The 17,187-nt window shown below is 38.3% G+C and overlaps 2 protein-coding genes across 2 annotated transcripts; one reads left to right on the top strand and one right to left on the bottom strand.

The window, feature by feature from the left end:
- Positions 1-8,201: 8,201 nt before the first annotated feature.
- Positions 8,202-9,030, bottom strand: LOC145895847 (uncharacterized). Its single transcript, XM_082984627.1, has one exon. The coding sequence runs from the start codon at positions 9,028-9,030 to the stop codon at positions 8,338-8,340; it is 693 nt and encodes a 230-aa protein (XP_082840753.1). The 3' UTR covers positions 8,202-8,337.
- A 3,264-nt stretch (positions 9,031-12,294) lies between these two features.
- On the top strand, positions 12,295-16,472 carry LOC145894342 (nuclear migration protein nudC-like). The gene is made up of 8 exons (XM_082982898.1): positions 12,295-12,425; positions 13,113-13,190; positions 13,400-13,492; positions 13,676-13,792; positions 14,579-14,779; positions 15,200-15,394; positions 15,840-16,042; positions 16,332-16,472. The coding sequence occupies exons 1-8, from the start codon at positions 12,354-12,356 to the stop codon at positions 16,381-16,383; spliced, it is 1,011 nt and encodes a 336-aa protein (XP_082839024.1). The 5' UTR covers positions 12,295-12,353; the 3' UTR covers positions 16,384-16,472.
- Positions 16,473-17,187: the final 715 nt, after the last annotated feature.

The raw sequence follows: 17,187 nt of genomic DNA, 5'->3' as shown, positions 1-17,187 counted from the left end.
GAATTTGTACGTTTTCCCCTTTTCCTTGATTGAGGCCATGTTGAGTCGAACCATTTTTCCATCTTTGTCGAATATTCCAAAAGAAGCGTGGTCTCCAATTGCAGACCGTGCTCTGGCACTTTGGTACAAGTAACTGTAGTGCTGATTTCCTTTAAATATTTGTGTAGGCTGACCTCTGGCGTATAAAAATCAGTAATAAACTTTAGTACTTGGGGAAGATCGTTTTCGTTCAGTTTTCTGCAAGTCAGTTCATTTAGATCCACACCTGACATTTCGCTACAGTCAGTCGTCATAGTCGTACAGATATTAATATTGGTATTCACCTCAACACTTAAACCTACCGAACTGAAATAAATTGAACTTTTTCATTCAACAACCAAACAACAACCAGAAATTGTTGATGTGGCTGATTCTTATCCAACCTAATTCCTGTCTAAATCCTAAACCTTCTTTTTCAAGACACTTCTGCCTTGTGTGCACAATGTTATGAACAAGATAAGTGACATTACAAAATCTATATCCAAAATGCCAAGTCATCAAGGAATGTAGCTGGAAAAAGGCGATGGGGTCTTTAAGTAAAAAATACTGCTTTGAACTACAGTGTTCTTTGACTCAGTAACATAATTTCTTCGTTTATTTATTGATTTATTTACAATACATGTACTGTACGTGAGGTTCTGGTAACATATAACGAAACAAAAAATAGGCCTCACGTGCATTTCATATGAAACGTCATCAAGAGATTGACAATAAATTCCTTGTGGTCTAAAAGAAAGAGGCGTATAGCTTTTATCCAACATTTTGTACCTGAACATGGTGCTTGTGTGAATTGGCGAGAGTTCCAAATCCGGCTTCTCATCCGTCAAAGGATCAACGTAGTCAGCATAGTTTATTTTTGTCTTGGTTTGTTGGCGCGATTTCAATTCTTAAGTTTAGTTGTTGTGTTTGGCTGTGCTGCGTATGGGCTATAACTAACCTGTTGCTTTCTTATATTTTATGTGTTAGGAGGCAGTTAACTTTCGGAAATTAATACTCATTGAACAGCATGCTTATGTAAGGACATTTAAGGCTTGCCTTCGTCACAGCTCGGTAAGTTGGGTTTGTCTCGCGATATACGTTGTGTCATGCTTGAATTTTTGCAGAAAACCGCGTTTTTTGGTGACGCGCGTATTTCGTCTCTGAATAATAAACTCTCTGTTTACGAGCACTGGGAGTTCGCAAGCGCTGCCCACGTGTGCGGCGTAACAACAGATACAAATATTATCGATTCTTTCAATTCAACGAAGTACAATTGTTGATGGGATTAATTCTTACGTAGCTAAGATATGAATTAACTTGCGCTAAGTAACACACGTTCTTTAGCGAACTCACAAGTGCTGATTCGGCAAAGCCTGCAAAATTGTTTGAATTTTGTAACTTTGACATTTCATAGTCGACTCAAGTCTTTGTATCGTTGTATACGTTACCTTTGCTGGAAGTAGTTTGGCTTTATAAACATCAAGTAAATTATTTGTGTTGAACACATACCGGAAGAAGTCTCACCGGATAGTTGACGAAACGTTGGTTGTAATAAAAATCTCGTAACCTTATGCTACAAGAACAGTTCTTTTTTGTACATGTAAATTGCATAAAATGTATTTATAGACCAGCTTTGAGTTCGAATACTTGTCCAAGTTTTTTGTACATCAACATGGCGCTTGTGTGAATTGTCGAAAGTTCCAAATCCGGTTTCTCACCAGTCAAAGGATCAACGTAGTCAGCGTAGTTCATTTTTTTCATTACAGAAAACCCGGCATTCAGAGCCAATTTCTGTGAGTAATAGGAAACAGCTGTACAGACCAAATGGCTACAGCCATTTTTGGCGGCACAAGACTCAAGCAGATCGTATATTTTAAATACTTTCCACAGCTTTTTGCCATGATAATCTGGATGACCAGTCGACAACAATAAATCGATTACTCTGTTTGTGTTCAAGTCTGTGAACACGTCACTTTCAATTTGTTTCAACAAGCGTAGTTTTGCCTGATGCCCTGGACAATCATCTCCATCTACTGAGGGCAATTTGTACGTTTTCCCCTTTTCCTTGATTGAGGCCATATCAAGTCGAACCATTTTTCCATTTTTGTCGAATATTCCGAAAGAAACGTTGTGTCCAATTGCAGACCGTGCCCTAGCTCTGTGGTACAAGTAGTCGCAGTTCTGGTTTACTTTGAATATTTGCTCTATACTGCCCCTTGGTGTGTAAAATTCGTCGATGAATGTTAGTACTTGGGGAAGATCATTTTCCATCAGCTTCCGGCAAGTCAGTTCATTTATTTCCACATCTGACATTTTAGCCACAGTCAGTCGTACTTGTTGATTGTTAGATAATCAGTTTCCTGTCCTAAAGCCTAAACCTCTTGTTTCTTGCACTTCTGCCTTGTATGTATGATATGAACGCGTTAAGTGGCACCGACTGTGGCCCACAAAGTTACAAATTAACTTGCACCAAGTTACATACATGTGTTTCGCTGAAATTGACAAGTGCTGTTTCGGCAAACTACAAGATTGTTGAAATTTGAAACTGTGACATCTCGTGGTCGACTAAACTCTTTGTGCACTTCGTTAAGCTTTTAACTGACTGTTTCGTGATGTTTGTAAACATCAAGTAAATGATTTGGGTTGAATTAATGAACTGGTACATAGCGCAACTAGCAGCAAAAAGTCATAAACATTCGACTTCGTTGACTTAATTAATAGGTTTCATAACAATGACTGGAAACGTTACATCAGGATGCAGTGACGTCAAAATGTTTAAAGAAAATGAAGGGTAAACCGGAAGATAAAATATTCATTACGTTACGTTTATTGCGGTCAGATTTTTGGTCACCATCCACATCCTTTGTCCCCCCTAAAACTGTCGTTCTTGTAATATTTTGCAACGACAATGTGAACAACTATTTTAATAAATATTATATTAATGTTGCTTGGTTCACACAGATGAGTCATTGCTAGGTTACTATAAAAGAAACCTGATCTGGTCTTATTCAGTTATTTCTACAACAAGGGTTTTGTGACACCATGACCTTGAGCGGGTTTGTTAAATTATCATTGAGTTCAACAGCATCATAGCCGAGGCATTGCAGCCAAGCTGGATTAAGCACGTTTTGTCGTCATTTCGTTTGTTATCGGTCGAAAGTTTGTCAAAACAACTCTAAAGATCCTTGGTAAGTATTGTGTCAACTTTTAGTAACGCCCTGAATCCTGTTTCGGAAGACAACACTAGACAATTTGAAATTAGTTCAGCAAAAGGGCAGAAAATCTACGCATTTAAACAAGTTAGCAACATCAGTATGTGAAACTTTGGGAAAGATATTCTAGGGCGAAAAGAATTCTTTTCATATTAATCCCCCGCATTCAAAATATAAGACCAGTTTATTCTTTAAACAAACACCTTGGCGCCAGTGGCATAACAATATGATCTTTATTCAATAATTTGTTTTGATAACTATACATCCGTTGCAGATCCGAAATACGTCTTTTTCGTAAAAAAGCTTGGCATCTGATGATTAGCATGATGCTAATGCAAACGTTTCTGCCTCGTGTTTGGTTTAGTGCTTGTGTGAAAATCCGAATTTCTCGCTGTCGGTCTCGTAATCGTCACATGCCAAATTTTTCACGACATTTCTTTAACAAACCCCGATCTGTACAGGAAAATTCCCACATGTGTTTTTCTTTTTCCTTGTGTTTTTCTTGCGTTTTTCCTGCGTTTTTAGTGTTTTATGCGCGTGATGCTTCAATGTTGACATAACCCTAAAGAAGTCTCGCCGGATGGCAGACGAAACGTTGGTTTCGAATAAAACTTTAGAAACTTAAATGCCAGAAGAACAATTCTTAACAATTAGTATGCCTGGCAGCAAAAATAGCAGTATAATTCCCACATGCATAAAATATATTTATAGACCAGCTTTGAGTTCAAATACTCGGTCCAACTTTTTTGTACATCAACATGGCGCTTGTGTGGATTGGCGAAAGTTCCAAATCCGGCTTTTTATCCGTCAAAGGATCAACGTAGTCAGCGTAGTTTATTTTTCTCAGCATTGAAAATCCGGCATTCGCAAGCACCTTCTGTGAATAACAGGAAACAGCTGTACCGACCAAATGACTGCAGCCATTTTCAATGGCACAAGACTCTAGCAGATCGTATATTTTAAATACTTTCCACAGCTTTTTTCCATGATAATCTGGATGACCAGTCGACAACCATAAATCCATTACCCTGCTTGTGTTTAAGTCTGTGAACACGTCACTTTCAAAGTGTTTTAAAAAGCGTAGTTTTGCCTGATGTCCTGGACAATCATCTCCATCTACTGTTGGCAATTTGTACGTTTTTCCCTTTTCCTTAATTGAGGCCATATCCAGTCGAACCATTTTTCCATTTTTGTCAAATATTCCGAAAGAAATGTTGTTTCCAATTGCAGACCGTCCCCTAGCTCTGTGGTACAAGTAGTTGCAGTTCTGGTTTACTTTAAAGATTTGCTCTATACTGCCCCTTGGTGTGTAAAATTCATCGATGAATGTTAGTACTTGGGGGAGATCGTTTTCCTTCAGCTTCCGGCAAGTCAGTTCATTTAGATCCACATCTGACATTTTAGCCACAGTCAGTCTTACAACTTCACATTTAAAACCTACTGAAACTGAAATGAATTGAACGATTCAACAACCAAACAACAACCAGCAATTGTTGATGAGGTTTATTCTTATCAACCAATTTCCTGTCCAAAAGCTTTAACCTCTTTTCATTGCACTTCTGCCTCGTGTTCACAGTGATGTAATATGCACACGGTACGTGACATCACTGCCGAGACACGGCCAGTGGCAACAAAGTTATAAATTAACTTGCACTAACTAAACACACCTGTTTTGCTGAACTTAACGCTTGTTTAAATTTCAAATCTGTAGCATCACATGGTCGACTAAAGCCTTCATGTACTTCGTTAAGCATTGTGAAGTTAACAGAGATACTTTTTCTGATTTTGCGCTAACTTACACAACTTCACAATCAAAAGTACATCTAAACTCTGTCTGATTTCATGTCGATCATGACGGGGGTTTCATGGAAGTTCGCAGGAAAGAATAAATTTTATGGACACGTGCGCTCATTACAAAATCTAGAATCAGAATGTCAAGTCAGCAAGAATAATCAAAACAGGATAAAGGCGATAGGATATTCAAGCGCGCGACGTTCATTTTCAAGAAGAATGCGTACGCAGAAAAACTACTGATGCGGAAAGGCAAACAATGACAAACTACAGGTGCCATTTCCTGGGAAAATACAAAATTTCAGGTACATTGTTATAAGTTAATGCTACGTCACAACAAAAGCAACCTGTTCTGCTCTTGTTCTGTTATTTCTGCAACAAGCTATTTGTGACACCATGCGCGTTGGTGAAATTATCATTGGGTTCACCAGCATCGCAGCCACAAGGCAGTGCAGCCAAGCTGGATCAAGCATGTTTGGTCATAATTTCGTTTTTTATCGGTCGAAAGTTTGTCAAAACAACTTTAAAGATCCTGGGTAAGCATTGTGTAACATACGTTTCTTAAACAAACCCCGATCTGTACAGGATAATTCACACATGCATAAGATGTATTTATAGACCAGCTCTAATTTCGAATAATCGTCCAACTTGTTTGTACATGAATTTGGCGCTTGTGTGGATTGGTGAGAGTTCCAAATCCGGCTTCTCACCCGTCAAAGAATCATTGTAGTCAGCGTAGTTTATATTTCTCAGCATCGAAAAACCGGCATTCACAAGCATCTTTTGTGAGTAAAAGGAAACAACTGTACCGATCAAATGACTGCAGCCATTTTCAGCGGCACAAGACTCAAGCAGATCGTATATTTTAAATACTTTCCACAGCTTTTTACCATGATATTCTGGATGACCAGTCGACAACAATAAATCGATTACTCTGTTTGAGTTCAAGTCTGTGAACACGTCACTTTCAATTTGTTTCAACAAGCGTAGTATTGCCTGATGTCCTGGACAATCATCTCCTTCTACTGACGGGAATTTGTACGTTTTCCCCTTTTCCTTGATTGAGGCCATATCAAGTCGAACCATTTTTCCATCCTTGTCAAGTATTCCGAAAGAAACCTTGTCTCCAATTGCAGACCGTGCCCTAGCTCTGTTGTACAAGTAGTCGCAGTTCCGGTTTACTTTGAAGATTTGCTCTATACTGCCCCTTGGTGTGTAAAATTCGTCGATGAATTTTAATACTTGGGGGAGATCGTTTTCCATCAGCTTCCGGCAAGTCCGTTCATTTATTTCCATATCTAGTCACCGTCAGTCGTAATTATTGATATTTGCTACTTGAAAAACCTATAGAACCGAAACAAATTGAACTTTTTTATCCTACAACCGACAACATCATGCAATGTTTCAATTATTTTGTTCTTCTTGCACAATTAAACGTATCGTCGTTTTGCCTGATGTTCAACTCTATTTCTCCTGGGTAACTGTAAGGGAATATCTGGCGAAACGTCGGAGAATGAAAGATGCGTTTATTTGTGCCAGAAGAATTTAAGTACAATATGCCGGGCAGCAGCAGCAACACAACAACAAACAATTATTGATTCTTAGGTAACCAGTTTCCTGGCCTAATGCCTAAACCTCTTTTTTCTTGCACTTCTGCCTTGTATGTATGGTATGAACGCGTTAAGTGGCACCGACTGTGGCCCACAAAGTTACAAATTAACTTGCACCAAGTTACATACACGTGTTTCGCTGAATTTGACAAGTGCTGTTTGGGCAAACTACGAGATTGTTAAAATTTCAAACTGTAACATCTCGTGGTCGACTAGACTTTTTGTGCACTTCGTTAAAGTTTTACCTGACTGTTTCGTGATGTTTGTAAACATCAAGTAAATGATTTGGGTTGAATTAATAAACTGGTACATAGCGCAACTAGCAGCAAAAAGTCATAAACATTCGAATTCGTTTACTCAATTAATATGTTTCATATACAATGATTGGAAACGCTACATCAGGCTACAGTGACGTCACAACAGCCCTGTTTACATGAAATGGTTTGCGAACACAGACCATAACGAGCGAGCTTCGGGGCTCAATTTACATGAGCGCGCGAAATTCGGTTCTCGCAAAATGAATATGGCGGCAACATATAGTTTATTGGAAGTTAGGGCTCTACTTTTACTTCATAATTATCCAAAACGGTGCAAACGAACAAAGACTTTGCTGTTGTTACATGTCAATGCGTTGCTTTCTCACAATCGAAGACTAGGTCGGCCGTGGCGATTACGGAGGTGAGGTATATGGGCCAGACTTTATGCTTACTGGAAGTGGAATACTGTGTTTCGTTTTGAATCTTGGTTAAGTAAAATGTTATTTTCATTTGTTTTATGTCAGGGCAATGGTGGAATGTTAAAGTTCCCGGTTTTAATGATTCCCAGTGGTTGACCCATTTCAGATTGAGTAAAGAATGCTTTGCGTGTTTGTGTGAAGAAGTGTGGGATGATATAAAACCTGGTAGGGACGATTACAGGTGAATTGTATGCATTAAATAGATTGTAGATAAGTCTTAAATTGTTGTTTTTTCAGATGACACAACAATTAGACAACCAATTACAGCAACAAAGGGAGCAGCAATAGCACTGTTTAAACTGGCATCTTCTGCCGAATTTAGGACTGTTGCTGAACTTTTTTTTCTTCAACATTTTTTAACAACTCGTGTATTGCTTCGTTGGTCCAAATTACTGGACTTTTTTACCGCCAAATTTTTAGATCAGCTGATTCGCGAAAAGAAGCTAGTTCGCTCAAATAGCTTCCGAACCCACCCCTATTAAGGTAGTTCGCTGAAACCACTTCCGAACTAGCTTGGGCTGTGATGCGCAACGCTTTTTCCGATAATGGCGGTAAAGGCAACGAAGGGTAAACAGAAATTTCGTTTGTTATCGGTCGAAAGTTTGTCAAAACAACTCCAAAGATCCTTGTTAAGTATTGTGTGAACTTTTAGTAACGCTCTAAATCGTGTTTCGAAAGACAACACTACACAATTTGAACTTAGTTCAGCAAAACGGCAGAAAATTTACGCATATAAACAAGTTTGCAACATCAGTATGTGAACCTTGGCAAAGCTTGACATATGATGAACAGCATGTTACTAATACAACACTTCTGCACCTCGTGTTTGGTGGTTTAGTGCTTTTGTGAAAATCCGAATTTCTCGCTGTCGGTCTCGTAACCGTCACAAGCCACATTTTTGTATGAGGTCGCGACATTTCTTGTCAAACCCCGATCTGTACAGGATATTTCCCACGTGAATAAAATGTATTTATAGACCAGCTCTAATTTTAAATAATCGTCCAACTTTTTTGTACATCAACATGGTGCTTGTGTGGATTGGTGAGAGTTCCAAATCCGGTTTCTTACCCGTCAAAGGATCAACGTAGTCAGCGTAGTTTATTTTTCTTAACATGGAAAACCCGGCATCCACAGTCAACCTTTGTGAGTAAATGGAAACAGCTGTACCGACCAAATGACTGCAGTCATTTTCAACGGCACAAGACTCAAACAGATCGTATATTTTAAACACTTTCCACAGCTTTTTACCATGATAATCTGGATGACCAGTCGACAACGATAATTCGATTACCCTGTCTGTGTTTAAGTTTGCAAACACGTCACTTTCAATGTGATTTAAGAAGCGCAGTTTTGCCTGATGTCCTGGACAATCATCTCCTTCTACTGATGGGAATTTGTACGTTTTCCCCTTTTCTTTGATTGAGGCCATATCAAGCCGAATCATTTGTCCATTTTTGTCGAATATTCCGAAAGAAACATTGTCTCCAATTGCACACCGTGCCCTAGCTCTGTGGTACAAGTAGTCACAGTGTTGGTTTACTTTGAATATTTGCTCTATACTGCCCCTTGGTGTGTAAAATTCGTCGATGAATTTTAGTACTTGGGGGAGATCGTTTTCCTTCAGCTTCCGGCAAGTCAGTTCATTTAGATCCATATCTGACATTTCAGCCACAGTCGGTCGTACAGATATTAATATTGGTGAGCAACTTCACATTTAATACCCACTGAAACAGAAATAAATTGAACGATTGAACAACCAAACAACAACCAGCAATTGTTGATGAGGCTGATTCTTTTGTAACCCCATTCCTGTCCAAAAGCCTGAACCTCTTTTCATGGCACTTCTGCCTTGTGTACACAGTGATGTGATATGAACACGGTAAGTGTCATCATGGCAGTGACACGGCCTGTGGCCAACAAAGTTATAAATTAACTTGCACTATCTAAACACACCTATTTCACTGAACTTAACGCTTGTTTGAATTTCAAAACTGTGGCATCACATGGTCAACTAAAGCTTTCATGTACTTCGTTAAGCTTTCATCTGGTTGTTTTGAGATTTTCAATGTGAAGTAAACAGAGCTAGTAAATCTAGAATCAGAATGCCAAGTCAGCAAGAATAGTCTGAACAGGAAAAAGGCGATGGGGATATTAAAGCACGCGACGTTCGTTTTCAAGAAGAATGCGTACGCAGGAAAACTACTGATGCGGAAAAGCAAACAATGGCAAAACCACAGGTGCTGTTTCCCGGGAAAATACAATATTTCAGGTGCATTGTTATAAGTTAATGCTACGTCACTACAAAAGAAACCTGTTCTGGTCTTGTTCTGTTATTGCCACAACAAGCTTTTTGTGACACCATGACCTTGAGCGGGTTTGTTGAACTATCATTGGGTTCACCAGCATCGTAGCTAAGGCATTGCAGCCAAGCTGGATCAATCACGTTTTGTCATAATTTCGTTTGTTATCGGACGAAAGTTTGTCAGCACAACTCTAAAAATCTTCGGTAAATGTTGTTTCAACTTTTAGTTCCACTCGAAACCCTCTATTCGAAAGTCGACAAGTGACACTTGAAGTTTAATTCAAGAAAAGGGCAAAAAATCTTTGCATTTAATAAAGTTTGAAATAGAATTGCAACATCAGTTTGCAAAACCTGGACTGATAGGGCGAAAGTGTTCTTTTTTCTAAGCCACACTCATTCAATGCAGAATGGGAGTTGTGCTTTTAAACGGTGGTCGTGGTTTATCCAAAACAAAGCAAAGCAAATCGTTTAAATTCGTATTTTTTTAGAAATACGTATTTTTGGGTCTGCGCAGTGGGGCGATCCCGCCTTGCTATGCGTAAGCACGGCATTACTTCTGCGTTGTCTGATTACGGTGGTGAAGATCCTCCACGCATGTGAAGGTCGCCTGACAAGTTGTGCGCTTGCGCACCAGTGTACCTTGGCCACAATGTACCCCGTAATGCCACTGAGCTCCTGTATCTCAGTTGGTATAGCGTTTGGCCTGGTTAGCCCAGGGTCGTGAGTTCAAACCTCACCGGGAGCTTGAGTTTTCAAATCTCGCTCCGACTTGTCGGGAAAAGTGGCTGATCCAGCTTGGCTGCAATGCCTTGGCTGCGAAGCCTGTGAACCTGATGATCAAAATATTAGAGCTGCGATCGCCAAAATATAAAGCACCTGCGCAGTGGGGCGATTCCGCCTTGCTATGCGTAAGCATGGTATTACTTCTGCGTTGTCTGATTACGGTGGTGGAGATCCTCTACGCATGTGAAGGTCGCCTGACAAGTTGTGCGCTTGCGCACCAGTGTACCTTGGCCACAATATACCCCGTGAAGTCATTGAGCTCCTGTAGCTCAGTTGGTAAAGCGTTGGGCCTGGTTAGCCCAGGGTCGTGAGTTCAAACCTCACCGGGAGCTTGATTTTTCAGATCTCGCTCCGACTTGTCGGGAAAAGTGGCTGATCCAGCTTGGCTGCAATGCCTTGGCTGCGAAGCCTGTGAACCTTATGATTTTTAGAAAAATTCACGGATGTCAAAGTAATAGTGCCATATGTTGTCATTGTTCATCTTTCATGTTGGGTGTTTGCTCTAACATTTTGCCTACTGCTGTTAATCTTAAAATTTTTTTGACTGTGGAGTAATAAAAGTGCCAGTTAAACAACATCATAACTTTATCCACTTCTCTATCGTTTTAAGTGTGGCCTTTGATTTGTTTAACTGTTCTGTGTTCTTCCTTATCACTTTATGGATTACTTATTCATTTGAATCTTTGTTATATGCTATATTTTGACATTAAAAACAGCATTTGGATCCAAGAAGCAGGACATTAGGCCTGAAACAAAAATGTAGCAGCGTAGGAATATTGAATATAAATCAACATTCGTTTTACCAATGCATCTTTCCACCACAAGAAAAGTATCCAGACAGATTCCGATGACTAGTATTGAGAAGAGCAATCTTCGGAAATGCACTTTTAAAAACGGAGCTTTAAAAAAGCTGCTTTTCGTCAATATTCCTACAAAATTAAATATTTTATTTGCGTGTCCAAGATCATATTTGAAAACAAGTATATATTATTTTTCACGTTCTCTTAACCTACCGAAAATCAGGTATTAGCCACTTACCCATTTGACCTACGTAGAAAAGTCTTCTGGGAATTTTTTTTTACACCATAAAAACGCAGAAAATATTTGACATCCATTTGTTTGTTTGTGACGTCATTTTAGGCCTTGTCATCAAAACAATAACAACAATTTCGGCCAGTGTTTTCGAATATTTTGTAATTGTAATATTTCAAAAAATGTCTGTCTTAACGTCGTATCCCTGCTATTTAAATATTAAGCCTTATACAGTTGTCTTAAAAGTAGTCACAGGCAACGTGATTTTTTTGTTTTGAAATGAATCAAGAAAGTTCTGAACTGAAGTTGTTTTCGTATATCTTGTAAAATCGAACTAGTTGTGAAATGAATGCTTGGTAAAAAGAATTTCAGTTGCAAAGCGGTTCAATCAGAACAGTATCTGCTGGAATGTTACCGTCTGACAAGTATTTTAGGAAGGGGCAAGTGGTAGTGTTCAATTTCACTGCACCATTTTTTTATCAAAAAACGGAAAAAAGCTTTTGTTTAACAAGTTATGGTATAGGATGTCACAGCTAAGCAAGCTTAAAAGTACATGAAAATAGGGACGTCAACTCACATTTTACAGGGCTTTCTGTAGAAATCAGAACAAACAATCATTTTTCCTAAAATATTTACATTTAAAGTAAGGACGATAAATTTTGCACAGCGTAACTGGCTGTGCAAAAATTATACTGTCACGTTCACCTTGTAAATGCCAAAAATAGAGTGCTTGTAAGTACAACTAAAACTTGGAACCACCAATTGTAACACAGCCAGTCTGATAACACCTGGGATATGTTTTGCAGGTTTTACACATATGCGTTAAAACCCCAAATTTCTTTGACATACAAACACAAAACGTGAAAAATATGACAAAGGAAGAGCAATGGGATGGAATGTTGATGCACATGGCTACACAACATGAAGGTGGCATCGAAGAGGTAAGGATCTTCCAGATTAAAAAGTTTGTTTTTTTGAGGATTTTGTTTCGGCGATCGTTAATTGCGCGGACGATCGCAACGTTTTTCGTATGTTAATGAATTAGGTCATTAATATTGCGCGGATTATCGGTAAATTTTTGCAAAAGTGAGCGGAGGATATATCCTCCGCACACGACATTTTTTCTAGTCTGGAGGATCTTCAATGCTCTATACCTGATTGGAAAGAATAACATGTGATTGGCAATCCGTGTAAAAGTTAGCTAATGTAATAGCATACAAAAAACGTCAATTTGTCTGCAATCAAAGTTTGTAGCCTTATTGGGCCCCAGATTGGAAACTTTGTTTTTTGTTCAGATGATTTTGTTGCGGCGATCGTTAATTGCGCGGACGATCGCAAGGTTTTTCTGTATGTCAATGCATTAGCTCATTAATATTGCGCAGATTAACGGTAAATTTTCGCAAAAGTGCACGACATTTTTTCCAGTCTGGGTTGGCCCTGTGTATTTTTGTCAATACAATAAAATGTTTTCATTGTTTGTCTTTTATGTTCTACTTGTACAAATTTTCAGCTTAAAGCTGTCATGTTCAGTCATTTTCCCAAAAATAATAAATTCTTTTGTAATCCTTAGTTAATGTTCTCACCTGCAACATGTGATTGCATATAATATGTATATAACTTTCATTCAGCTTCTAGACACCTACTTTGGGTTTTTGAGAAGAAAAACAGACTTCTTTACTGGAGGGGTGCCAGGGAATGCTGAAAAGGTATTAACAAATTTATGAATTCATTTGAGACTGGCTTCTTAGGGTAAAATAATATTATCCTTGTTAATGGTTATCATTAGTAGAATTGTGCGAACAATAATAAGTTATGAAACATGATGTATATGTGCTTTTTTAAAAAACAACACTTATCGTCAATTAAATAGAAATAGTAAGGTGCATTTTTCGAGTAACAACGACCTTTGTTGAAGATGGCAATGAGGAAGTTAAAGAAACACCAGGAATTGGCGCTCGCCGACAAAGCTAAAAAAGATGAGGAAAAAGAAAAAAGAAAAGCCCAAAAGGTTAATAATAAACAACAAAAGTAACAAAGAAACAAAACAGTTGCATGTGTCAAATATATATATATATATGTGGGTGGTTAATTTTCTGCCAATCAAGCGTATACATATGTTCTAAAATTCTCAATTATTTTTGCCAGTTAACAAGTTTTTTTTCACTGGTCATTAACAAACCTGTTTTGCTAGGAACAACAAGAGAGGGAAAAGGCTCGTCAAAAAGAAATTGAATCAAGTAAAATTGTTGAGGTCACCGAAGAAGAAGCAGAAAAAATAAAGTCAGAGCAAGAGACAGAACCCTTGCAGGTTACTTTTTTCAATAGGTGTAAATTGTATGAGTTACATGCTTAAATGAGACATACATTCTGTGGAGCCTTGTGTGTCACTTCATGCTGTGCATGTTTCTTTCATAATTTTTGTAATATACACATACAAACTGATGATTGTGGGGCATCTGCAGGAAGGGTAAGGTGGGGCATTTGTCTCCCACTGCCTGAAAAACAAACACATACTTATAGGGACAGGCCCTTGGAAACTTTGAAAACATAGAAAAAAAATATAGCAACTTTAAAACATAGAAAATGATAAGCAAGGTGGAGCCAATAATATTTGAATTGTGTAAGCTGCAGACAGATGGCCACTGTTTCAACCTAAAAGGTCTCATCAGTGCAGCTGGTGTGACTTTCAGATGACTTTGCTGACCAAACGGCCAAGTGATTGTATAGTCACCATAAAGTGGAAGTCTTTGCTTGGCTGTTTGGTCAGCAAAGTTGTCTGATAGTCACACCAGCTGCACTGATGGGACCTTTTAGGTCGAAACAGTGGCCATCTGTATGCAGTTTACACAATAGAAAATGATGTTATATTATACCATTAACATGTTTTTTTTCTGCTGATGCAAATGCTAAAAATTGCATCAACTTAATCAGGTGAAAAAATCCAAATAAAGCAAATGTTGGCCACCTTTCCACTATGTTTGGTTATGAATCCGTTTAATTTTTCGCTAATTTGTGTTGCATTATCCTTCTGTATTTTTTCAATTGTTTTTCTATTATTGTTACTAACGTGAGGTTCCTTTTTACTGTCATTAAGGAGAAAGTCCTTAGCAACGGGGCTGGGGATTACGAGATGGAAGTTAAGGAACCCGAGCCAAAAAAACAAGAGGAAGAGAATAAGGAAGATGGCAGTGATGAGGAAGAAGATGAGGATAGCAAGGGAAAATTAAAGCCAAATATTGGGAATGGAGCTGATCTCCCAAATTACTCTTGGACACAAACTTTACAAGAAGTTGAGGTCAGTCAAATTTGTAATGAAGTATTGTTGTATCAGGAGAGCCGGAAGAATCTGCTAATAAAGTCTTTTTTTCTGTTGAAATTCCACATATATTGCATTGCCTCGTAACTATTTTTCACTGGCACAAGAATTATGATATCATAATACAAGTTGTCATACAAATAGAGTCTAGCTGGTGTTTAGAATTATACAGACCGGTGACATAAATCTTGTTGCAGCACACCAGTTAAGGATCACTGCTGTGATACATGTAAAGCGTCTGTAAATTGATATGGTGCTGTTTACAATTAAACATAGTTTTTTTTGAAACTAGCAAGAGGGACAGTGTTTTAAATGTATGAATATTTATTATTTTTGAGAAGTGAAGCCTGTCATGGTTTGCTACTTGGTGGTGTTGTATGTTGAAACATTTCTTTTCAGCTGCGCTTGCCTTTCAATGTTGATTTTCCTGTTCGTGGACGTGATGTGATATGTGATATCCATCGTAAAAAGTTGAAAATCGGACTGAAGGGGAAACCCCCCATCATAGATGGTGATCTTTACAATGAAGTGAAAACCGAGGAAACCTACTGGACTATTGATGACAGAAAGTCACTTGTACTTAACCTGGAAAAGGTTGGTGTAGTATTTTACTTCTGTGTTGACATGCTGTGTTGCCTAATTACGTTATAAAACATTCAAAATATCAATCTCAGTGTTAGGCATTAATCAGAGGCAACTTGTTTCCAGTGTGTTTGGTGCTATTTATCATGTGTATGGCAATGTTGACTAAAACTGTTTTAAAGTCCAACAAAGTGAAGAGATTTGCCAGCTTTGTATATATTGCAGTTACCAGTTACCAGGTGGAGCTGTTTTATTAGGTTCACTCCAACACCTAAAGTTTTTAAAGCCAATTAATAGTCATGTACATTTTTGTAGTGTACGATTGGTACTTTCTTAGCTTGTAGATAGGAGTTATATTGTTGGACAACCATACACTAAGTTACAATGTTTATTATTATCATATACAGTGTGCACAGTACACTCCTGTTGATCCTGAACTAATTAATGGTTTTTGTAGATAAACAAAATGGAGTGGTGGTCTAGGTTAGTCACCACAGACCCGGAGATCAACACAAAGAAAGTCAACCCTGAGAATTCGCAGCTTTCTGACTTGGACGGAGAAACAAGAGGCATGGTGGAAAAAATGATGTACGACCAACAGAGAAAGCAGATGGGTCTCCCCACTTCTGATGAAGAGAAAAAAAATGCAATGCTCGACAAGTAAGCCCTAGTTTTACTTAGAGGTTTACTTTGTTATGTAACTTTTAAAGTAAAAAAAAACTAGCAATTTTATTGAACTAAAAACTTTTCTCGTTTTATTTTTGTGCTGAATATTTTATGTTTACAATAGAAAATTTGATGGTTTTGTGAAAAATAAGCTGGAAAGGTTAAACATTTCTTTAAGTTGGCCAATATGAACATGATTAGTACCATGTAAATTTGATTAAATAACTTTGACCAATTTTTTTTGATCATTCACTCAATAAAATTGCCCAACCTTTTTTTGTAGGTTTATGAAGCAACATCCCGAAATGGACTTTTCCAAGGCAAAATTCACGTAGGCGAACGTTGGTCATGTGACATTTCAATACAGTTGCTGCAACACTTATCTCCGCTTATCCGTGTACGTTTCTTGTCGTTGCAAAATAAAAACGCGTTTTATAATTGTGACGTGATAGTTCCGGAATGCATGGCTTTCCTCCATTACTGCATTCCGTGCGGGCATGGGCGGAGCGGTGCAATTCCGAAGGGGTTAGGGGCGTTTGCTCCCCTGGATTGTAAAATCTCACAAGTACTCGACTGGGCGGAGAATCGTGACAATTAAATTGAATTTATTATATTTTTACCCAGTCGCCTAGATGTTTGTGCGGACGCCTTTGCCATGATTATACATATTTTTAACACAAACAGAGAAAGTACAAAACAATCCACACTCAGCGACGTGGAAATGATAAGAGAGCGTGGAAAATTTAAAATAGGAAACATTGTATAAAGCTTGCCCAATTGATGCACTTTTCGATCTGTGCATTGTACATTGGGATTGAATCACTTCCAACCTACAAGTGCATGCATTAGCCAAACAACTCACCCTTTCACATAAATGTGCTGAAATAAACGTTTACTCGGCGCACAACCTTCCAGTTAAAAACAGCAGTTTTCTATCCAAATTCATGCCATTTTGTTTTATCAAAATCGCCGTACAGGCAACATTTACATGGACATGATATCTAAGAAACCGATGAGCTAGATACAAAATTGTGTTTACTTGTGTCAGAAAACGTGCATAACTCCTGGCAACTCTCCGTATTATTAAGTGCTTGTGTAGTTTTGAACGTGGTCACTTAAGTTGGTTTAATCAGCGCTCA

The sequence above is a fragment of the Ascidia mentula genome, chromosome 3 (genome assembly GCF_947561715.1).
Source record: "Ascidia mentula chromosome 3, kaAscMent1.1, whole genome shotgun sequence".
Classification (NCBI taxonomy): Eukaryota; Metazoa; Chordata; class Ascidiacea; order Phlebobranchia; family Ascidiidae; genus Ascidia; species Ascidia mentula.
Note: the sequence above shows the minus strand (reverse complement) of the source record. Positions and strands in the feature narration are given on the sequence as shown.

What these genes read in the sequence shown, in the direction of transcription:
- LOC145895847 (XM_082984627.1), bottom strand. Translation starts at nt 9,030, where the DNA reads ATGTCAGATATGGATCTAAATGAACTGACTTGCCGGAAGCTGAAGGAA.
- LOC145894342 (XM_082982898.1), top strand. Translation starts at nt 12,354, where the DNA reads ATGACAAAGGAAGAGCAATGGGATGGAATGTTGATGCACATGGCTACA. An exon ending in TGCCAGGGAATGCTGAAAAG is followed by an intron (nt 13,191 to 13,399) that starts GTATTAACAAAT and finishes CCTTTGTTGAAG; the next exon opens with ATGGCAATGAGGAAGTTAAA. An exon ending in AAAAAAGAAAAGCCCAAAAG is followed by an intron (nt 13,493 to 13,675) that starts GTTAATAATAAA and finishes CTGTTTTGCTAG; the next exon opens with GAACAACAAGAGAGGGAAAA.